We start from the raw sequence: 24,434 nt of genomic DNA, 5'->3' as shown, positions 1-24,434 counted from the left end.
TGCCCTGATTCAATCCACTGACAGCACGTCAACCCCGGTATACCACATCGATCCAATTCACTCTATTCCTTGCCCTCCTTTCACCCTCCTGCATGTTCAGGCCCTGATCACACAAAATCTTTTTCACTCCATCTTTCCACCTCCAATTTGGTCTCCCACTTCTCGTCGTTCCTTCCACCTCCGACACATATATCCTCATGGTCAATCTTTCCTCACTCATTCTCTCCATGTGCCCAAACCATTTCAAAACACCCTCTTCTGCTCTCTCAACCACGCTCTTTTTATTTCCACACATCTCTCTTACCCTTACGTTACTCACTCGATCAAACCACCTCACACCACACATTGTCCTCAAACATCTCATTTCCAGCACATCCATCCTCCTGTGCACAACTCTATCCATAGCCCACGCCTCGCAACCATACAACATTGTTGGAACCACTATTCCTTCAAACATACCCATTTTTGCTTTCCGAGATAATGTTCTCGACTTCCACACCTTCTTCAAGGCTCCCAGAATTTTCGCCCCCTCCCCCACCCTATGATCCACTTCCGCTTCCATGGTTCCATCCGCTGCCAGATCCACTCCCAGATATCTAAAACACTTTACTTCCTCCAGTTTTTCTCCATTCAAACTTACCTCCCAATTGACTTGACCCTCAACCCTACTGTACCTAATAACCTTGCTCTTATTCACATTTACTCTTAACTTTCTTCTTTCACACACTTTACCAAACTCAGTCACCAGCTTCTGCAGTTTCTCACATGAATCAGCCAGCAGCGCTGTATCATCAGCGAACAACAACTGACTCACTTCCCAAGCTCTCTCATCCCCAACAGACTTCATACTTGCCCCTCTTTCCAAAACTCTTGCATTCACCTCCCTAACAACCACATCCATAAACAAATTAAACAACCATGGAGACATCACACACCCCTGCCGCAAACCTACATTCACTGAGAACCAATCACTTTCCTCTCTTCCTACACGTACACATGTCTTACATCCTCGATAAAAACTTTTCACTGCTTCTAACAACTTGCCTCCCACACCATATATTCTTAATACCTTCCACAGAGCATCTCTATCAACTCTATCATATGCTTTCTCCAGATCCATAAATGCTACATGCTATATATATATATATATATATATATATTGTTAGGTACAGTAGGGTTGAGGGTCAAGTCGGTTGGGAGGTGAGTTTGAATGGAGAAAAACTGGAGGAAGTGAAGTGTTTTAGATATCTGGGAGTGGATCTGGCAGCGGATGGAACCATGGAAGTGGAAGTGGATCATAGGGTGGGGGAGGGGGCGAAAATTCTGGGGGCCTTGAAGAATGTGTGGAAGTCGAGAACATTATCTCGGAAAGCAAAAATGGGTATGTTTGAAGGAATAGTGGTTCCAACAATGTTGTATGGTTGCGAGGCGTGGGCTATGGATAGAGTTGTGCACAGGAGGATGGATGTGCTGGAAATGAGATGTTTGAGGACAATGTGTGGTGTGAGGTGGTTTGATCGAGTGAGTAACGTAAGGGTAAGAGAGATGTGTGGAAATAAAAAGAGCGTGGTTGAGAGAGCAGAAGAGGGTGTTTTGAAGTGGTTTGGGCACATGGAGAGAATGAGTGAGGAAAGATTGACCAAGAGGATATATGTGTCGGAGGCGGAGGGAACGAGGAGAAGAGGGAGACCAAATTGGAGGTGGAAAGATGGAGTGAAAAAGATTTTGTGTGATCGGGGCCTGAACATGCAGGAGGGTGAAAGGAGGGCAAGGAATAGAGTGAATTGGAGCGATGTGGTATACCGGGGTTGACGTGCTGTCAGTGGATTAAATCAAGGCATGTGAAGCGTCCGGGGTAAACCATGGAAAGCTGTGTAGGTATGTATATTTGCGTGTGTGGACGTATGTATATACATGTGTATGGGGGGGTTGGGCCATTTCTTTCGTCTGTTTCCTTGCGCTACCTCGCAAACGCGGGAGACAGCGACAAAGTATAATAAAAAAAAATAATAATATATATATATATATATATAAATAAAAAACATCCCTATGATAGAAAGTTTATAGCTTTTGAGAGGTTTTGTAAGTGATATGAAGATTCCTGTTAAGCGGATTTCTCTTAGTAAAACTGAAGCATAATGATTATGCAAAATTTGGAATTATCCAGCTTATTGCTTAGCTTGGGGTTTTGTCAATGACAGCCCAATTTTGGATGTGCCATTAATGGCAGAGGTTGGTGTATGTGCTAGGGATGCCATTATTGGTCAGACCATCCTGTCTGTGACTGTAGTGTATTGGGCTCTGTTAGGTGGATGTGTCTGATGTGTTAGATGTGATGAATTGCTTCATCACAAAAAACTGGGAGATCCGTTCAAATAGTTTTAAGTTTTACATACCATGAAATTTCTCTATCTTTTAGAATACTACCATTAACCCTTTTATTCTGTTGTCGTATCATTTTAGCATGATTTTTGATAGAAATTTTTATCACCATAAGAATTTATGTATTTATCAACAAATAAAATACATAGCCATTATTTTTCATTTGGAAATTGCTTTCTCTTGAAACATCTAATTTTGATCATGATAGCTTATTTCTGTCTATCTATATCTCTGATGCCTGTTCCGTTTGGGAACCCCTGATGGGATTGCTTCGTCAAAAGTGTCTCTATAACTGGTGAACTCCAGTGCCGCTTCTTAACCTTTTGTGCCTCATCCTTAGCAGGCTACAGTTAGAGGACAACTCTAGTGCAGTGTTTTCATAGGCTCCTGCTTAATGTTATCTCCAATTACTATTACCTAATGGGTCTACCTAATGTTCCAACCTACTACTTCTCAGTGCTCCAAGCTAAATGTTCCTAACTACTACTACTACTACTTAATGTTTCTACCTAATTCTCTTGCATAATGTTCCTACCAACTTTTCCTATCCATTGCTCTTACCATTTTGCCAGAAGGCATGGCTAGTCCATGGCACTCTGCAGAAAAATATAGTCAGGTAGAATGAGTTGTGTGGTCAAATGTTATGTGTGACAAGGAGAGATTATATGTTTGTGGATTGAATGCCAGCAGTGTACATGTGGATGAAGCAGAAATAAAAGACAGCTACCTTGGTAGCTCAGTTTCTTTCACATTTTGAGTTTCAAAGTAGCTGCTGCTGAGAAAAATTTACAAAGTACCACTAGGCATTTCATTATGGATAATAAAGCTTAATTGTGGCTAACACTCCACAGTCTTACTTTGTGGCCTCTACAATATTTTCAAATGTCACTTATCAGTAAAATTTAGATTTTTTGGATATTTGTTGAGTACTGCTGGTTAGGGTAATATCTGTTTTCTAACAAATTGCTCTGATTAATTTGCTGATTAAGTATCACATACTCTCAAAAGAATCATTTGCTAGATCAGAGGGTTGCAAAATGGTGGATACAATGACATATTACATTTCTTAACATATGAAGATTTTAAATAGCAGCTATATAAATGAACTGACTTATGAAAAATCACTTCAAATATATCATCCAGTGTATTTGAGATACTTGTTGAGTAAATAAGTGCAGGTTATCAAGATATCCAAAATGATGTCACGTGGTGTTGGTATAAATGTTATGGATCGTTTGCGTGTGGATTCACCAGACAGGAAAAATGCTTGGAAAGAAGAAAAGGAGCGCAAGCTGGCCAAGTTAAAGCAGCTGCGTGCTGAAAGAGAGAAGAGACGAAGAGACCAACTGACAAAAGAGGTGCTTGATTTGTAACTTCACCCAAATTTTTCTTTGTTTCCTCTCAACGTTATCTATTGGTTTGTGCATTTAGGTTACAATTCTTTTGTTTATTGTATGCCCCCCATGGGGCTCTCAGCTTCAAGACTGTTCCAGTTAAGAAGCAGGGAAATGATGGACCCCTTTGGAGTGAAAAGTTACTGACTTTTTTTTTTTCATTGCTGATCATGCTGAAAACAACTTTTTATCAGAGGTTTATCCACATACAGATGAATTCCTGCAACACACACACACACACACACACACACATATATATATATATATATATATATATATATATATATATATATATATATATATATATATATATATATGTTGATTGAGAGGGTGAAGGCATGTACAGAGCATCAGATTGGGGAAGAGCAGTGTGGTTTCAGAAGTGGTAGAGGATGTGTGGATCAGGTGTTTGCTTTGAAGAATGTATGTGAGAAATACTTAGAAAAGCAAATGGATTTGTATGTAGCATTTATGGATCTGGAGAAGGCATATGATAGAGTTGATAGATATGCTCTGTGGAAGGTATTAAGAATATATGGTGTGGGAGGCAAGTTGTTAGAAGCAGTGAAAAGTTTTTATCGAGGATGTAAGGCATGTGTACGTGTAGGAAGAGAGGAAAGTGATTGGTTCTCAGTGAATGTAGGTTTGCGGCAGGGGTGTGTGATGTCTCCATGGTTGTTTAATTTGTTTATGGATGGGGTTGTTAGGGAGGTGAATGCAAGAGTTTTGGAAAGAGGGGCAAGTATGAAGTCTGTTGGGGATGAGAGAGCTTGGGAAGTGAGTCAGTTGTTGTTCGCTGATGATACAGCGCTGGTGGCTGATTCATGTGAGAAACTGCAGAAGCTGGTGACTGAGTTTGGTAAAGTGTGTGAAAGAAGAAAGTTAAGAGTAAATGTGACTAAGAGCAAGGTTATTAGGTACAGTAGGGTTGAGGGTCAAGTCAATTGGGAGGTGAGTTTGAATGGAGAAAAACTGGAGGAAGTGAAGTGTTTTAGATATCTGGGAGTGGATCTGGCAGCGGATGGAACCATGGAAGCGGAAGTGGATCATAGGGTGGGGGAGGGGGCGAAAATTTTGGGAGCCTTGAAGAATGTGTGGAAGTCGAGAACATTATCTCGGAAAGCAAAAATGGGTATGTTTGAAGGAATAGTGGTTCCAACAATGTTGTATGGTTGCGAGGCGTGGGCTATGGATAGAGTTGTGCGCAGGAGGATGGATGTGCTGGAAATGAGATGTTTGAGGACAATGTGTGGTGTGAGGTGGTTTGATCGAGTAAGTAACGTAAGGGTAAGAGAGATGTGTGGAAATAAAAAGAGCGTGGTTTAGAGAGCAGAAGAGGGTGTTTTGAAATGGTTTGGGCACATGGAGAGAATGAGTGAGGAAAGATTGACCAAGAGGATATATGTGTCGGAGGTGGAGGGAACGAGGAGAAGAGGGAGACCAAATTGGAGGTGGAAAGATGGAGTGAAAAAGATTTTGTGTGATCGGGGCCTGAACACGCAGGAGGGTGAAAGGAGGGCAAGGAATAGAGTGAATTGGATCGATGTGGTATACCGGGGTTGATGTGCTGTCAGTGGATTGAATCAGGGCATGTGAAGCGTCTGGGGTAAACCATGGAAAGCTGTGTAGGTATGTATATTTGCGTGTGTGGACGTATGTATATACATGTGTATGGGGGTGGGTTGGGCCATTTCTTTCGTCTGTTTCCTTGCGCTACCTCGCAAACGCGGGAGACAGCGACAAAGCAAAAAAAAAAGAAAAATATACATATCTTTGATCACTGTCTCTAGCTGTCGTGTAATGCACTGAAACCACAGCTCCCTTTCCACATGTAAGCCCCATAGACTTTTCCATGGTTTACCCCAGATGCTTCACATGCCCTGGTTCAGTCCATTGACAGCACATCAACCCTAGTATACCACATCGTTAGAAATCACTCTCTTCCTTGCATGCCTCTCACCCTCCTGTATGTTCAGGCCGTTATTGCTCAGAATCTTTTTCACTCTATCCTTCCACCTCCAATTTGGTCTCCCATTTCTCCTTATTCCCTCCATCTCCGACACATATATCCTCTTTGTCAATCTTTCCTCACTCATTCTGTCCATATGTCCAAACCATTTCAGCACACCCTCTTCTGCTTTCTCAGCCACATACTTTTTATTTCCACACTCTTGTAGAGGCAAGGGTGAAGATTTCTGAAAAGAAGAACAATTTTGGTGGGAAAAAAGTGATGAGAGTAATGGAACTTAGAGACTTATAGGAAAAAATACCAGTCAAGATTAAGTGTAGAATTGCAAAAAGTGAGTGTAAATGAAGAAATGGGAGGTATTGAGGGAAGAAGTGCTGTTTTGTATGAGATTTAGAAGTAGCATGTGAAGAATTTGGAAGGGTAGTGAGGGTGGGATGAAGTAAAAATGTCAGTGAAAGAGAAAAGATAGGCATTTAGGTGGTACTAACACAGAAGGAGTGCAAATGATTAGGGATGTAAGAGAGAAAGTGGCAGATCAATAGGAAGTTACATTGTTTGAAAAAGAAGGCAAATGAGAGGTGAGTTGAGTAAGCAGTAGTAAACTTTAGAGAGAATAAGGTGTTTTGGAAGGACGTTTATAATGTGTGAAAAACAAGAGAACAAGTAGGAACATTGGTGAAGGGGGCAAAAGGGGAAGTGGTATCAGTTGATGATGAAGGGAGGAGGAGATGTAATGAGTATTTTGAAGAACTTTGATTGTATTTGATGATAGAGTGGCAGATGTAGGGTTTGTGGGTCAGGGCAGTATGCAAAGTGAGAGTATCATGAAGAGAGGTTTGGCGAAGAGAGGAGGTGTTAAAACCATTACATAAGATTAAGTGTGGGAAGGTGGCTGGAGTGGATGGTATTGCAGTTGAATTTATTATGAAAGGGGTTTGCTGAAACAGTTTGGACATAAGGAGAGAATGGGTAAGGAAAGGTTGACAAAGAAGATATATTTGTCAGAAGTGAAGGGAACAAGGGGAATTGGAGGACCAAATTGGAGTTGTAAGGATTGAGTGAAAAATATCTTAAGTGATTGTGGCCTGAACATACAGGAGGGTGAAAGGTGTGCACGGGATAGAGTGAATTGGAATGATGTGGTATACAGAGGTTGATGTTCTGTCATTGGACTGAACCAGGGCATATGAAGTGTACATGGGAAATGACGGAAGGTCTGTGAGGCCTGGTTGTGGATAGGGGGCTGGGGTTTTGGTGAATTACACATAATAGCTAGAGAATGGAAATGATGTGCAATCACTGAGTGTAATACACTGGAACCACAGCTCCCTGTCCATATCCAGGTCCCACAGACCTCTCTATGTTCCAGTATGTTCAGGCCCTATTTGCTCAAAATATTTTTTCACCTCATCCTTCTATCTTGTATTTGGTCTCCCCTTTCTCTGTGTTCCCTCCATTTCTGACACACATATAAACTATTTGTCAGCCTTTCCTCACTCATTCTCTCCATGTGTCCAAATCATTTTAGCACAACCTCTTCTGCTCTCTCAATCACACTTTTTAATACCACACCTCTCCCTTACCCTTTTATTACTTAGTGAAACCCCTTACATGACATATTGTTTTCAAACATGTCATTTCTATTATTATTATGATGATGATGATGATTACTACTACCTTTTTTTTTTTTTTTTTTTTTTTTTTTTTGCTGTCTCCTGCGTTTGCGAGGTAGCGCAAGGAAACAGACGAAAGAAATGGCCCAACCCACCCCCATACACATGTATATACATACGTCCACACACGCAAATATACATACCTACACAGCTTTCCATGGTTTACCCCAGACGCTTCACATGCCCTGATTCAATCCACTGACAGCACGTCAACCCCGGTATACCACATCGATCCAATTCACTCTATTCCTTGCCCTCCTTTCACCCTCCTGCATGTTCAGGCCCCGATCACACAAAATCTTTTTCACTCCATCTTTCCACTTCCAATTTGGGTCTCCCATTTCTCCTCGTTCCCTCCACCTTCGACACATATATCCTCTTGGTCAATCTTTCCTCACTCATTCTCTCCATGTGCCCAAACAATTTCAAAACACCCTCTTCTGCTCTCTCAACCATGCTCTTTTTATTTCCACACATCTCTCTTACCCTTACGTTACTTACTCGATCAAACCACCTCACACCACACATTGTCCTCAAACATCTCATTTCCAGCACATCCATCCTCCTGCGCACAACTCTATCCATAGCCCACGCCTCGCAACCATACAACATTGTTGGAACCACTGTTCCTTCAATTTTTTTTTTTATTTTTTTATTATACTTTGTCGCTGTCTCCCGCGTTTGCGAGGTAGCGCAAGGAAACAGACGAAAGAAATGGCCCAACCCCCCCATACACATGTATATACATACGTCCACACACGTAAATATACACACCTACACAGCTTTCCATGGTTTACCCCAGACGCTTCACATGCCTTGATTCAATCCACTGACAGCACGTCAACCCCGGTATACCACATCGCTCCAATTCACTCTATTCCTTGCCCTCCTTTCACCCTCCTGCATGTTCAGGCCCCGATCACACAAAATCTTTTTCACTCCATCTTTCCACCTCCAATTTGGTCTCCCTCTTCTCCTCGTTCCCTCCACCTCCGACACATATATCCTCTTGGTAAATCTTTCCTCACTCATTCTCTCCATGTGCCCAAACCACTTCAAAACACCCTCTTCTGCTCTCTCAACCACGCTCTTTTTATTTCCACACATCTCTCTTACCCTTACGTTACTCACTCGATCAAACCACCTCACACCACACATTGTCCTCAAACATCTCATTTCCAGCACATCCATCCTCCTGCGCACAACTCTATCCATAGCCCACTCCTCGCAACCATACAACATTGTTGGAACCACTATTCCTTCAAACATACCCATTTTTGCTTTCCGAGATAATGTTCTCGACTTCCACACATTCTTCAAGGCCCCCAGAATTTTCGCCCCCTCCCCCACCCTATGATCCACTTCCGCTTCCATGGTTCCATCCGCTGCCAGATCCACTCCCAGATATCTAAAACACTTCACTTCCTCCAGTTTTTCTCCATTCAAACTCACCTCCCAATTGACTTGACCCTCAACCCTACTGTACCTAATAACCTTGCTCTTATTCACATTTACTCTTAACTTTCTTCTTCCACACACTTTACCAAACTCAGTCACCAGCTTCTGCAGTTTCTCACATGAATCAGCCACCAGCGCTGTATCATCAGCGAACAACAACTGACTCACTTCCCAAGCTCTCTCATCCCCAACAGACTTCATACTTGCCCCTCTTTCCAAAACTCTTGCATTTACCTCCCTAACAACCCCATCCATAAACAAATTAAACAACCATGGAGACATCACACACCCCTGCCGCAAACCTACATTCACTGAGAACCAATCACTTTCCTCTCTTCCTACACGTACACATGCCTTACATCCTCGATAAAAACTTTTCACTGCTTCTAACAACTTGCCTCCCACACCATATATTCTTAATACCTTCCACAGAGCATCTCTATCAACTCTATCATATGCCTTCTCCAGATCCATAAATGCTACATACAAATCCATTTGCTTTTCTAAGTATTTCTCACATACATTCTTCAAAGCAAACACCTGATCCACACATCCTCTACCACTTCTGAAACCACACTGCTCTTCCCCAATCTGATGCTCTGTACATGCCTTCACCCTCTCAATCAATACCCTCCCATATAATTTACCAGGAATACTCAACAAACTTATACCTCTGTAATTTGAGCACTCACTCTTATCCCCTTTGCCTTTGTACAATGGCACTATGCACGCATTCCGCCAATCCTCAGGCACCTCACCATGAGTCATACATACATTAAATAACCTTACCAACCAGTCAACAATACAGTCACCCCCTTTTTTAATAAATTCCACTGCAATACCATCCAAACCTGCTGCCTTGCCGGCTTTCATCTTCCGCAAAGCTTTCACTACCTCTTCTCTGTTTACCAAATCATTTTCCCTAACCCTCTCACTTTGCACACCACCTCGACCAAAACACCCTATATCTGCCAGTCTATCATCAAACACATTCAACAAACCTTCAAAATACTCACTCTATCTCCTTCTCACATCACCACTACTTGTTATCACCTCCCCATTTGCGCCCTTCACTGAAGTTCCCATTTGCTCCCTTGTCTTACGCACTTTATTTACCTCCTTCCAGAACATCTTTTTATTCTCCCTAAAATTTGATGATACTCTCTCACCCCAACTCTCATTTGCCCTTTTTTTCACCTCTTGCACCTTTCTCTTGACCTCCTGTCTCTTTCTTTTATACATCTCCCACTCAATTGCATTTTTTCCCTGCAAAAATCGTCCAAATGCCTCTCTCTTCTCTTTCACTAATACTCTTACTTCTTCATCCCACCACTCACTACCCTTTCTAATCAACCCACCTCCCACTCTTCTCATGCCACAAGCATCTTTTGCGCAATCCATCACTGATTCCCTAAATACATCCCATTCCTCCCCCACTCCCCTTACTTCCATTGTTCTCACCTTTTTCCATTCTGTACTCAGTCTCTCCTGGTACTTCCTCACACAGGTCTCCTTCCCAAGCTCACTTACTCTCACCACCCTCTTCACCCCAACATTCACTCTTCTTTTCTGAAAACCCATACAAATCTTCACCTTGATGGAGAGAGGTGGGTGATTATTGGTGCATATGCACCTGGGCATGAGAAGAAAGATCATGAGAGGCAAGTGTTTTGGGAGCAGCTGAATGAGTGTGTTAGTGGTTTTGATGCACGAGACAGGGTTATAGTGATGGGTGATTTGAATGCAAAGGTGAGTAATGTGGCAGTTGAGGGAATAATTGGTATACATGGGGTGTTCAGTGTTGTTAATGGAAATGGTGAAGAGCTTGTAGATTTATGTGCTGAAAAAGGACTGATGATTGGGAATACCTGGTTTAAAAAGCGAGATATACATAAGTATACTTATGTAAGTAGGAGAGATGGCCAGAGAGCGTTATTGGATTACGTGTTAATTGACAGGCGTGCGAAAGAGAGACTTTTGGATGTTAATGTGCTGAGAGGTGCAACTGGAGGGATGTCTGATCATTATCTTGTGGAGGCAAAGGTGTTCTTCAAACATACCCATTTTTGCTTTCCGAGATAATGTTCTCGACTTCCACACATTCTTCAAGGCTCCCAGGATTTTCGCCCCCTCCCCCACCCTATGATCCACTTCCGCTTCCATGGTTCCATCCGCTGCCAGATCCACTCCCAGATATCTAAAACGCTTTACTTCCTCCAGTTTTTCTCCATTCAAACTTACCTCCCAATTGACTTGACCCTCAACCCTACTGTACCTAATCACCTTGCTCTTATTCACATTTACTCTTAACTTTCTTCTTTCACACACTTTACCAAACTCAGTCACCAGCCTCTGCAGTTTCTCACATGAATCAGCCACCAGCGCTGTATCATCAGCGAACAACTACCATTTTATATACCATTAACTCTTTTATGTACTTAAGTTTTATTCTTTCATTGATATGTCAAGTTCATCTTTAATTCCTCAGCAGTTAGTTCCCTGAATGTAGATGAAAATTTTTATCATAGGTTGCACTTTTGTTTGTGATGTTTCTAATGTTTATAGTGAAAAAACTATGATACAGTATTTGGTAGCAAATATGAAGAGTATTTATTAATCAGTAATTAATACAATTAATGTAATGTTCTGGGTACATGTGAATACATCGGAAGGATGAATAACAAGAGACCTGATGGTCCATGATGAGGTTATCTAAAAGAAGAATTATTAAACTAAAGTGGAAACAGGATAGGAAAGCAGAGAGTACCTTCTCATCCACCAATTCCTCTGGGTTAACTGCCTAGAGGAAAATTTGTTAACACGTGTACCATGCAGAGTAATGGTTAGATGCCAGTATGGAAATTTTATAGGAAAGTGTAGACAGGTAGAATTCCATATCAGTTTGATGAGATATGCTCTGCTTTTTTTTTAGGGGGGAGGGGGACTGGCAGCCATGTTTCTGAAATGCACTTATCTCTAATTCTTCAACCTGTTCCTAGGCCCAGGAAGCTGCGGTACGAGCCAGCAATGTACCGCGAGATGACCAGGACTTGGACAAGATGCTCTCCCTGCTTGGGGTGGCACCTGTGTCAGGTATTGTAGCTTTGCTTGCTTTTTCTCACTTGTTTGTCATTTAACTTTCCTCAAGTTGTTTGGGAAAATGTTGTGTAGTGATATTTTTAGAGGTAGCATTGTAAGATCACTCAGCACTACTCAGATGCTGCATTTGGAACTCACAGGGTTGTTAGGAGGAGGAGTGGAAATGGAAAAAAAACATCATCAAGAGTTTGATGAAAAGAATCAAATAGGGTTAAAAGCATAGACCCAGTTTTAATCTGACTTTTCTGTAATCTTTTGCGTTGAAAGAGCTTTTTAGTGATATCCAGTAAGGGAAGCTTTGTAAAGAAGGAGGGCACCAAAATTTTAAGCAAGAATTATTGCTTTGTGAGGTCTTTACTTCAAGATATTGTAATTTATACTTACACAAGGGTTTTGTTTAACTGAGCAAAATAATCAAAAGATATACTTTTCAGATTTTGATAAACTTTCATAAGGATTTTTGAAGATTTTTTGCCATAGCTGACTTCATTCTTACTTGAATTTGAGTTTGAGTACATCATTGCATATTTGATTACCAAAAATGTATTGATGGAACTTGGGTGTGTTGATTTTATAACTTACAAGCTTTTTCCCTCTAGTGACCCCATGAGGATTCCTCTAAAATTTAATTAAGTAGCAAAAGTGTCAATTTATTTTGTGTAATGAAAATGATGTGGGTCATTTGTTTCTTGGTTAGTGCACTAGTTTCTAGTATTTTGCTGATATTTGGAAATTAGTAATATTTTTTTTAATATCATTGATTGGAATGTGTGCTCACACTTACTATATTCCTCTTTTAACTGAAAATAAAGCAGGTTTACCTTGGAGAATTTGAGTATACGAGGTATGGTTGAACATGTTACTGACTGCATTTGAAGTGTTTTTAGTTAACTTTATTTGCTAGGTTGTTAAAGTTTTGACTCGTTCATCATTGATTAATTGCTGAGGGCATAGTTGATTTTTATGATTTGATTTCATGCTTACGAGATGTCTTAGTATTATATGTTTTACTACACAAAGTATTGTAAAATGTCATATGTTGACTTTCTTTTGTTGCCTTTTTTATCTCTAGTGTTCATGATATGTAGAGATAAGGAGAATATTTAAATGAACATACTCTTGTTGACAGATAAAAGTATAACCAAAAGCCTTGGCCTTAGTGATGAGTCAAAAGATATATGCACAACATCTTTCATTCTGCAGCAGCCGACAGCTAAAACTGTTCATTTAGACGGTAGAGTTGAAGATTATTAATAATGAATTTTGTGTGTCAACCTCCTACTCCTAGCTCTAATATCATGTTTGTCACTGAAGCGCCAAAGTGAACTCAATTTAGTGTGCATGCTTATTAACTCTTTAACTCCTCTCATTTTTAATTTTCCAAAAGAAGGAACAGAGAAGGGGGCGAAATGAGGATTTCCCTCAAAGGCTCAGTCCTCTGTTCTTAACGCTACCACGCTAACATGGGAAATAGCGAATAGTGTGAAAAAAAGATATATATATATATATGTATATATATATATATATATGTGAATGTGAATAAGAGCAAGGTAATTAGGTACAGTAGGGTTGAGGGTCAAGTCAGTTGGGAGGTAAGTTTGCAGCAGGGGTGTGTGATGTCGCCATGGTTGTTTAATTTGTTTATGGATGGGGTTGTTAGGGAGGTGAATGCAAGAGTTTTGGAAAGAGAGGCAAGTATGAAGTCTGTTGGGGATGAGAGAGCTTGGGAAGTGAGTCAGTTGTTGTTCGCTGATGATACAGCGCTGGTGGCTGATTCATGTGAGAAACTGCAGAAGCTGGTGACTGAGTTTGGTAAAGTGTGTGAAAGAAGAAAGTTAAGAGTAAATGTGAATAAGAGCAAGGTAATTAGGTACAGTAGGGTTGAGGGTCAAGTCACTTGGGAGGTAAGTTTGAATGGAGAAAAACTGGAGGAATAAAGTGTTTTAGATATCTAGGAGTGGATCTGGCAGTGGATGGAACCATGGAAGCGGAAGTGGATCATAGGGTGGGGGAGGGGGCGAAAATCCTGGGAGCCTTGAAGAATGTGTGGAAGTCGAGAACATTATCTCGGAAAGCAAAAATGGGTATGTTTGAAGGAACAGTGGTTCCAACAATGTTGTATGGTTGCGAGGCGTGGACTGTGGATAGAGTTGTGCGCAGGAGGATGGATGTGCTGGAAATGAGATGTTTGAGGACAATGTGTGGTGTGAGGTGGTTTGATCGAGTAAGTAACGTAAGGGTAAGAGAGATGTGTGGAAATAAAAAGAGCGTGGTTGAGAGAGCAGAAGAGGGTGTTTTGAAATGGTTTGGGCACATGGAGAGAATGAGTGAGGAAAGATTGACCAAGAGGATATATGTGTCGGAGGTGGAGGGAACGAGGAGAAGAGGGAGACCAAATTGGAGGTGGAAAGATGGAGTGAAAAAGATTTTGTGTGATCGGGGCCTGAACTTGCAGGAGGGTGAAAGGAGGGCAAGGTATAGAGTGAACTGGATCGCTGTGGTATACCGGGGTTGACATGCTGTCGGTGGATTGAACCAGGGCATGTGAAGCGTCTGGGGTAAACCATGGAAAGCTGTGTAGGTATGTATATTTGCGTGTGTGGACGTATGTATATACATGTGTATGGGGGTGGGTTGGGCCATTTCTTTTGTCTGTTTCCTTGCGTTACCTCACAAGCGCGGGAGACAGCGACAAAGCAAAAAAAAAAAAAAAAAAAAAAAATATGTTGAAATGTATAGGTATGTATGTATATGTGCGTGTGTGGACGTGTATGTATATACATGTGTATGTGGGTGGGTCGGGCCATTCTTTTGTCTGTTTCCTTGCGCTACCTCACTAACGCGGGAGACAGTGACAAAGCAAAATATAAAAATGAATAATGAATATATAAAAAATGGTGATGATAATAATAATAATAATAATAATAATAATAATAATAATAATGATGATATATTGGGTTCATATGAGCATAAATGCAATAAAAGGTTGAAAAAAAATCATGGTGGAAATAGCATGGTGCCATCACTCTTATCCATGGACTTCACCTAACCTAATTTACTTTTATGTTTATTTCCCTGTAAGGGTAAGAATGCTTCTGTAAAACTTCAAAAAAAAAGGGGGTCATACAGGGGTGGACAGAAAACTACAGAGAGGTTAAAAGGTTAAGTCTAAATGCTGATACCACAGTATGTTTTACTAACCTGAGAATGAAGGTTGTGTATCCTTAAAGTGAGAATGCTGTTAAACGTAATGAGCTGAAGTGAAGTGTGCTGTGTTTTGTGAATAAAGTATATTGTAAAGGCAAGTGTCATCAGCACCAGAGTTAAGTATTATGTGACTGGTAAAGTATTTTGAGAGTGGATTTTGATTGTAAAGTATATTTCCAAGTAACAATAATGTTTTTTCATTATTTTACAGCAAACATACTGTATTCAGTCATGTATGCAATACTTACATGCTGTTTGAAAAGGAAAAAGTAAATAACCTATCCCAAGCCTCCCTTTTGGAAAAATATGTTGGAGATTTTGTTATGACAGTGATTGGACATGAAATCAGGAAAATATCATAAAGATTTTGCCCTTGAAATGTCCTTTCAATTTTTGTGATTGAAAACATTTATACAAGGTAGTACTTTCTGTGAGATTTAATGATGATAAATTGGCAGCAAACATTCCACAGTGCTTGTTCTTTATGAACTTAGTTTGTTCAACCATTTCCATAGGTCTTCCTAAACCTTAACTTGTGGATGAGCTGTCTTGTATGTAAATGCTTATCTTCACTTTGTTCTGAGCTAAAAAAGATTAACTGTTTTAACTAGAAGCTGAATTAGAAGCAGCTAATATAGGATTAATTACTCCTTTGATTTAATGAGTGATGTTTTGTAATAGTTGTTTGGTATAATATAAGCATTTTTTTCTATTTTGTTCCATGTTCTGAAGGGAAACATTATATTATTATTCAGTTCATGGTACATATTTTATGAATTTATATGTTATTTGAGGTTATGGTTTTCAGAGGTGTTGTCAAGCATGTCTAGCATGTCTTCAGAGCCAGGAGCTGATCAGACTGGTTCTCCAGACAAAAGCTTAGAGGCTAATTCGACATCTTCCCCTCGAACACCAAGGCAAGTGGTTATTTTATTGCAGGAAGGCAGATGGATATGTATAAAAAGTTAATGTCTCAATTATTTTTGTTTAGATTATTTCTTGTCATTGTCATATTGTAAATTCCCATAGTGATTGTGCTATTTTATTTTTTGATACTGATTAATGAAAGGGGTGTTGTCCTCAGTACAAACTTCTGTATAATGAAAAGAGGCTGTTAGCATATTTTTTCTTCTTTCCTGTATTTTTTATGTTTTTTTTAATCTTATTTCCCATGATATGGGTAAATCTTCATTTGTTTTTCCTTAAACTATTACCTTGCAATCAACAGGCTTTGTGTGTTCAGTTTCATTCCTGCACATTTTATTTATTAACACCAGCTTTAGAAAACACAGGTGGGAGGTGCAGGTATGTACACTGCCACACGACAACCCACAGCCACTTTTAATTGTGGTCCCGTCTTTACCTTCCTATACCAAACATTTTCTTATCAAGATTCGTTTCATACATGTTTGCTAATTCCAGCATTAGCAAGTTTTTGCCAGAAACAGATGAAGGAATGGCCTCATTGACTCACATCCAGACCTCACAGACCTTTCCATGGTTTCCCCCAGCCAATTCATATACTCTGGTCAGTCCATTGGCTGAATGTCATCCTATGTATACCATATCACTCAGAGTTAGTCTATCCCTCCCACGCCTCACTACCACCAATATATTCAAGCCATGAAACTTTGAAGCATCTTTCACTCTATCTTTCTAATGCCTCCTTGGTTTTCTCAGTTTTCTTGTCTGCTCCACTTCTCACATGCATACCCTCTTAGTCATGCTCCTTTTACGGATCCTCTCCATATTTCCAAACCATTTCTGCACACCCTTTTCAGCTTCCTCTTGCATACTACTCTTATTATGACACCTTTCTCTTACCCTATCCTTTTTAATCAATTAAACCTCTCCACATATTTGCCTCAAACATTTAATTTTCAGGTCATTACTATTTTCACATTTTTGTGTAAGGCTCATGTCTTGCATGCAAACAGCACTGATGGGACTGTCATACAGTCAAAGATGTCTGTCTTTTCCCTTAAAGACACTGGCCTGTCTTTCTACTCATTCCTCAGTGCTGTAACTCCCATGGTTTCATTCACTGCCATGACCATTTCTAGATATCTAAAACATTCCACTTTCTCCATGATCTTTCTTCTTAATCTCTCACTCCAAATAATCTCTCTCTCTTCAAGGCTAGGCTTAATAACCTTGCATTTATTTGCATTTACCACCAACTTTCTCCTTTCACTTACCCTCCCGAACTCAGACGCTAGCTTCTGGAGTTTCTCACTTGAATCTGTTACCAATTCTGTTTCATTAGCAAATAGCATCTAACTCACCTTCAAAGCCCCCATACCCCCAGCAGACTGAATACAGGTACAGGTCCTGTCTTTAAGACAGTTGCATTGACCTCCCTCACCACCCAATCCATAAACATATTAAAATTAAACAGCCATGGTGACACCTCGCATACATGCAGACTCACTGTAGAGCTGTATTATGGCCCACAAGGGAAAGTAGATTAGATGTTAGGATCTGTGATTTCTCATAAATGAGAATTAGAAATGAAAGAGCATATTTAAGAAATAATGCTATTGAGCCAAGTACAAGTAGTATGATGATGAGAGCTTACATTGTATGAGATAGATGATTATTGAGGAAAATAATTAACCCTCAGGCATCCACAGTTTTCCCCCTACCCAAACATTAGAGATTTTTGTCTTCTTTAAGATTTGTTTTTAGGCCTTAGAGAATGAGAGATATACTGTATAAAAGTAAATTTTGCCATGTAATGTCCATGGATGGGGTGACTGCTACACTGCTGATAGAGATGAGTGGACGTGGTGCTTTTTATGTCTTAATACTTAATTTGTTTATGGATGGGGTTGTTAGGGAGGTAAATGCAAGAGTTTTGGAAAGAGGGGCAAGTATGAAGTCTGTTGGGGATGAGAGAGCTTGGGAAGTGAGTCAGTTGTTGTTCGCTGATGATACAGCGCTGGTGGCTGATTCATGTGAGAAACTGCAGAAGCTGGTGACTGAGTTTGGTAAAGTGTGTGGAAGAAGAAAGTTAAGAGTAAATGTGAATAAGAGCAAGGTTATTAGGTACAGTAGGGTTGAGGGTCAAGTCAATTGGGAGGTGAGTTTGAATGGAGAAAAACTGGAGGAAGTGAAGTGTTTTAGATATCTGGGAGTGGATCTGGCAGCGGATGGAACCATGGAAGCGGAAGTGGATCATAGGGTGGGGGAGGGGGCGAAAATTCTGGGGGCCTTGAAGAGTGTGTGGAAGTCGAGAACATTATCTCGGAAAGCAAAAATGGGTATGTTTGAAGGAATAGTGGTTCCAACAATGTTGTATGGTTGCGAGGCGTGGGCTATGGATAGAGTTGTGCGCAGGAGGATGGATGTGCTGGAAATGAGATGTGAGTAACGTAAGGGTAAGAGAGATGTGTGGAAATAAAAAGAGCGTGGTTGAGAGAGCAGAAGAGGGTGTTTTGAAGTGGTTTGGGCACATGGAGAGAATGAGTGAGGAAAGATTGACCAAGAGAATATATGTGTCGGAGGTGGAGGGAACGAGGAGAAGAGGGAGACCAAATTGGAGGTGGAAAGATGGAGTGAAAAAGATTTTGTGTGATCGGGGCCTGAACATGCAGGAGGGTGAAAGGAGGGCAAGGAATAGAGTGAATTGGAGCGATGTGGTATACCGGGGTTGACGTGCTGTCAGTGGATTGAATCAAGGCATGTGAAGCGTCTGGGGTAAACCATGGAAAGCTGTGTAGGTATGTATATTTGCGTGTGTGGACGTATGTATATACATGTGTATGGGGGGGGTTGGGCCATTTCTTTCGTCTGTTTCCTTGCGCTACCTCGCAAAAGCGGGAGACAGCGACAAAGTATAATAAAATAAAATAAATACTTAATTTTCCATCCTTACATATTGATGGAATGATGTTCATTCTACATTTGTTTTTTTTATTTATTATACTTTGTCGCTGTCTTCCACGTTAGTGAGGTAGCCCAAGAAAGCAGATGAAAGAATGGCCCAACCTACCCACATACACATGCATGTACATACACATCCACACACGCACATATACATACCTATACATTTCAGCATATACATATATATACATACACAGACATATACATATATACACATGTACATAATTCATACTTGCTGCCTTTATTCATTCCCGTTGCCACCAGCCACACATGAAATGACAACCCCCTCCCCCCACATGTGTGCAAGGTAGTGCTAGGAAAAGACAACAAAGGCCACATTCGTTCACACTCAGTCTCTAGCTGTCATGTCCCTTTCCACATCCAAGCCCCACAAAACTTTCCATAGTTTACCTCAGACGCTTCACATACCCTGGTTCAATCCATTGACAGCACGTTGACCCCGGTATACCACATCATTCCAATTCACTGTATTTCTTGCATGCCTTTCACCCTCCTGCGTGTTCAGGCCCTGATCGCTCAAAATCTTTTTACTCCATCCTTCCACCTCCAATTTGGTTTCCCCCTTCTCTTTCCCTCTGACACATATATCCTCTTAGTCAATCTTTCCTCACTCATTTCCTCCATGTGACCAAACCATTTCAATACACCCTCTTCTGCTCTCCCAACCACACTCTTTTTATTATCACACATCTCTCATACCCTTTCATTACTTATTTGATCATACCACCTCACCACATATTTTCTTCAAACATCTCATTTACAACACTCATATCCACACAACCGTATCTATAGCCCACGCCTCGCATCCATATAACATTGTTGGAACCACTATTCCTTCAAACATACCCATTTTTGCTTTCCGAGATAATGTTTTCGCCTTCCACACATTCTTCAACGCTCCCAGAACTTTTGCCCCCTCCCCCCCCCTGTGACTCACTTCCGCTTCCATGGTTCCATCCGCTGCCAAATCCACTCCCAGATATCTAAATCATTTCACTACCCCCAGTTTTTCTTCATTCAAACTTACCTCCCAGTTGACTTGTCCCTCCACCCTACTGTACCTAATAACCTTGCTCTTATTCACATTTATTTTCAGCTTTCTTCTTTCACACACTTTACCAAAATCAGTCACCAGCTTCTGTAGTTTCTCATCTGAATCAGCCACCAGCTCTGTATCATCGGCAAACAACAACTGATTCATTTCTTAAGGTCTCTCATCCACAACAGACTGCATACTTGCCCCTCTCTCCAAAACTCTTGTATTCACCTCCCTAACAGCCCCATCCATAAACAAATTAAACAACCATGGAGATATCACACTCCCCCGCCACAAACCAGTATTCACTGAGAACCACTCTCTTTCCTCTCTTCCTACTCGTACACATGCCTTACATCCTCAGTAAAAACTTTTCACTGCTTCTAGCAACTTGCCTCCCACACTATATACTGTTAACACCTTCCACAGAGTATTCTACATTTATTCCTTTATAAACAAAATAAATGTAAAATTATTTTTTCCATACATATTCACCATTTCCTGCATTAGCAAGGTAGCATTAAGAACAGAGGACTGAGCCTTAGAGAGAAATGATTTATTGGTGACATTATCAGCAACTCCTATGTGGATGATTTATCTGTATAAGCAGAATTTGGCAAATATGTCACCATTGATACAAACCCCACACTTTCCTTCCCTGTTGTGTCTCAGGATTTCCCCATTTTGTCTGCATGACAACTGAGAGTGATTGTCCTGTGAAAGTATGCAGCACCCATATGCACCCACTTTCTACCCCTACTAAGAATGTAGACTTGTAATTGTGGTGGGAGATCTTAGTGCAAAGGTCTTCATTTATTGATCACTTGGTGATGGTCTTTGTTTGTAAATGATAATGTTGCTCTTGACTTTCTGTGATCTTACAGTACAATGTACAGTTGGAGTTGATTCAAATTCAGTATACATACCCACCTCTGATGATGTTATTCAAATGACGTGAATGTCAAGGTATTTTGTTGTTTATTTTACCAGAATAATGAAGAAAAAGGTATTCAGGCATATTAAACATCCATTTACCAAATTCTCTTTGCAGCAAGAAGCAGCCACAGTTGTCAGTGGTAAGTGTGCAGGCAACAAACATCCCTCCTCGGGAAACGGTCACCTACACAAAGGGAGTTCAAACGTCTGCGTCTGGTGATGGCCACGGTTAGTTTACAAGAGACTTGCTTTAGTTCGCATAGGCTAGTTGATAGAGTCAATTTGGCAGCATTGCAAAGCAGTTAAATTTTGGAGTTAAAATAATGAGTCAGACTTTGTAGATAACTGGTAGATATAGATTAAAATTTGTTTGAATCCTTGAAGATGAATCATGAGTACATTTGAAAAGTTCATACATGCAGTAATAGTGTGACACCACTGATATCAAGGCATCATTATTTACTAATGTTTTTGTCAGCACAGTGTCCTATTCCTACAGTGTCTGGACTTTGCAGATGCTTACCTTAGAATTTATAGAATACTTTTGAGTAGAATTCAGATCTCTTATTTGATCATAGTAATTTAAATGTTCTTGTAGAATTCAGATCACGTATTTAATCATAATAGTCTAAATGTCCAAATTTTTTATGAGTAACAAGGTTCATTTTAACCAGATAAGAAATAGCAAAGGAATTTATGTATATGAGCTATGATTTATTAAGTTAGTTCTTAATGAAGCCATTCATTGGTAATATCAGCTGGTGCTTGTAAATTACATATTAGTTAATAGTTTTTCTTTAGTTATGTTCTGCAGATTTATATTTATGTTTATTGTAAGTATTTAGTTTCACACTGTGGCATAATTTTTTTTTGTTATTTCTCACTGTACCTCTACGTGAAAGATAAGTGCATTTTGTTTTACAGGTGTCAGAAACTAAAAACCTTGAATAGTTTAGGCAGTACATTTGGTTGCCAAGTTTAGTCCTGATTTATTGATTTGCATGATTTTTGACATATCAAACAAATCATAAGAGAGATTTGTCTTCAGATGCATGTCTCATAGTGTAACCAAAAAGTAAAGTCATTATGAATTAATTTTATATCTGGGATTCTGGGTCTTAAGCAAATGAGAATGGCTTCAATAAATGGATGGATTTGGCTTCTAATGATCTTTTTATTGGGCATGAATATGTTTAACTTCAGAATAGCTAAGAGATGAAAGAGCATGGAGATTTTTCTAAGACAGATATTAGGATTTAGTGGGGTTGACTTTGTGGTCAAGTTGATATGTAGATGATTGACGCTCAGGGAAAGAAGCAGTGGTTCAGTATTACCTTGCCTTTTTTTTTTCTGATAATTCTTTGTATCATCTTGTATGAGTTTGTATTGCAGGCTTCACATGTACTTAGTTGCAGCTGTTTTAAAGATACCATATAGTTTGAAAGTGGCATGTGACTCTTGAGGGTGAATTAATTGTTAGATTGACAACTGGTAACAAGAAAGAGAATTTAGAAATTACCACAGTTTTATTTACTGAAGTACATTTCTCTGATTTTTATTGACAGTAATTAATAACCCTTAGAATTAGATGCCATGAATTGCACAGTGTAACACTTTACTAATCTTGTCTTTCTTTAGCCTTGAAATGACGCTGCTACAGTTGTCTTTTTAAGTATTGTTTCATGGTGTTCATTGTAGAAGTATAGAAATGTAATCAAAAAGTGCATACAGAAAAAAGTCCAGTGATCAAAGGAGCATTGGAAAATACAGATTTTTTTTGGTTTGATGTAAATTTGATGCGACTTAGTATCACATGATGCTGTTTATATCATGACACTTAAAAGCAATGCACTACTGAATTTTAATGAGAAATACAAATTTCTTTTTTATTTTTCTATCAGTTTATGCAAAGAACAATGTTTTTAGATTAAAGAAAATTTTGAAAATTGCCCAAGTTTTCCAATTTGCATTTTGATACTAGCTACCAACATTGATATTCTTTTTTCTGTAGGAAGGTAATTATATATTTTATGGTTCCTATTTTTGAGCCTGATGGTGAGCTGTGGACATGTGCTTGAAGCTTCTGTTTTGGTTTTATTTGTTGGATATATATTAGAAACTCTGTATCATGTATAGTAGCCCTACCTTGACCAAGAATCACCGAATACATCTGTAGTGAATGCTTGACTTACAGCATAGTGAAAGCTTCTCTGTTTGACAATCCTGCCAGTGGACGTCTTCAATGTATTTCATGCCCTCTGCCGAACATGCAACAGATTGCCCTTGTTTGGGCTTGCCATAAACTCTTTGGAGAGCTCATTCGTATAAGAAATGAAAAGGGGAAGTGTTTAGCATCCTTCTGGTTTTATAAGATAAAGATGAGTGATAAATGGTAGCTTTTCCCTGCTCATTTTTCGTGTGCCCATTTTACTATTGTTTAAACTGTTTGAAAACCAACATATAAAAGATTTTGAATTAGTCTGCACTGAGTTAGGTGGCCAAAGTGAAGCCTTTGCTTTATGTTATTTAGTATTGGCATTAATTTATTTATGGTCACTGGCATAATTATGATATGGATGTTGAATAGCTGCTGAGCCAGCTTTCGTGAGTTTAGAGTAGTGACTGATGCTTGATTGTTGACAACTGAGAGCTCTTGCTTTTTGGAGTATCAGCAGATAGTTAGTTCTCAAGCAGAAATATGTACATGGCTTCATGTTGAATATGAAGTATTCACCAACAACTATCAAGGTTGATGAGTTTGTAACTGCCCAATCTATTGAAGAAAAGGATCCAATCTTAGTAGTTTTTCATTTATGGCTTTGATGATAGGAGACAAGGTGGCAAATTTAAAGAGCATTGTGGTAACTAGCATCTTTCACTATGACAAGCAAGTGGTATGTGCAAAATTGATGCTTTGAACAACTTATTTTTTATGTTGGGGAAGAACCATTTTATTATGGAAACATTGGTGAAGGAGGCACCTCAAATGGGGAAGTGGTGGCAGGTAGTGAAGTGAGGAGGAGTGAATATTTTGAAGGACATTTGAATGTGTTTGATAGTAGGGTGGCATACGTAGGGTGTTTGGGTCCGGGTGTTATGTGAAGTGAGAGACTTACTTTAATCAATTTATCACACCCAAGGGGTGACAAACCTAGTAACAGAGACATAAGGCCAAACATGGCATGCAGTGGCACTAGTAGCTTGTAGGGCACATTGTAGCAGTATTTACATACAGGTATACATAAATCAGCACACACATACATACACACACACACACACACACACACACACACACACACACACACACACACACTGGTAAAGGAGCTTATATGAATGTATACAGTTAACATCCACCAAAATGTGGATGACTCATG

The 24,434-nt window shown here is 39.8% G+C and overlaps 1 protein-coding gene across 49 annotated transcripts in view; it reads left to right on the top strand.

The window, feature by feature from the left end:
• LOC139767302 (cytoplasmic dynein 1 intermediate chain-like) overlaps positions 1-24,434 on the top strand; it is a 120,094-nt gene that overhangs the window by 32,371 nt on the left and 63,289 nt on the right. For 12 of the 49 annotated variants that reach the window (XM_071696563.1, XM_071696562.1, XM_071696559.1 and 9 more), the window contains exons 2-4: positions 11,876-11,969; positions 15,991-16,099; positions 21,176-21,288. In XM_071696563.1, coding sequence (XP_071552664.1) covers positions 11,876-11,969; positions 15,991-16,099; positions 21,176-21,288 — 316 coding nt within the window. Of the gene's footprint in view, positions 1-3,476; positions 3,741-11,875; positions 11,970-13,104; positions 13,210-15,990; positions 16,100-21,175; positions 21,289-24,434 lie in introns of those variants that run through there. The other 37 variants (XM_071696541.1, XM_071696534.1, XM_071696536.1 and 34 more) reach the window with 11 other exon arrangements.

The sequence above is a fragment of the Panulirus ornatus genome, chromosome 59 (genome assembly GCF_036320965.1).
Source record: "Panulirus ornatus isolate Po-2019 chromosome 59, ASM3632096v1, whole genome shotgun sequence".
In the NCBI taxonomy this organism is placed as follows: Eukaryota; Metazoa; Arthropoda; class Malacostraca; order Decapoda; family Palinuridae; genus Panulirus; species Panulirus ornatus.
This window is presented reverse-complemented; position numbering and strand designations above follow the sequence as displayed.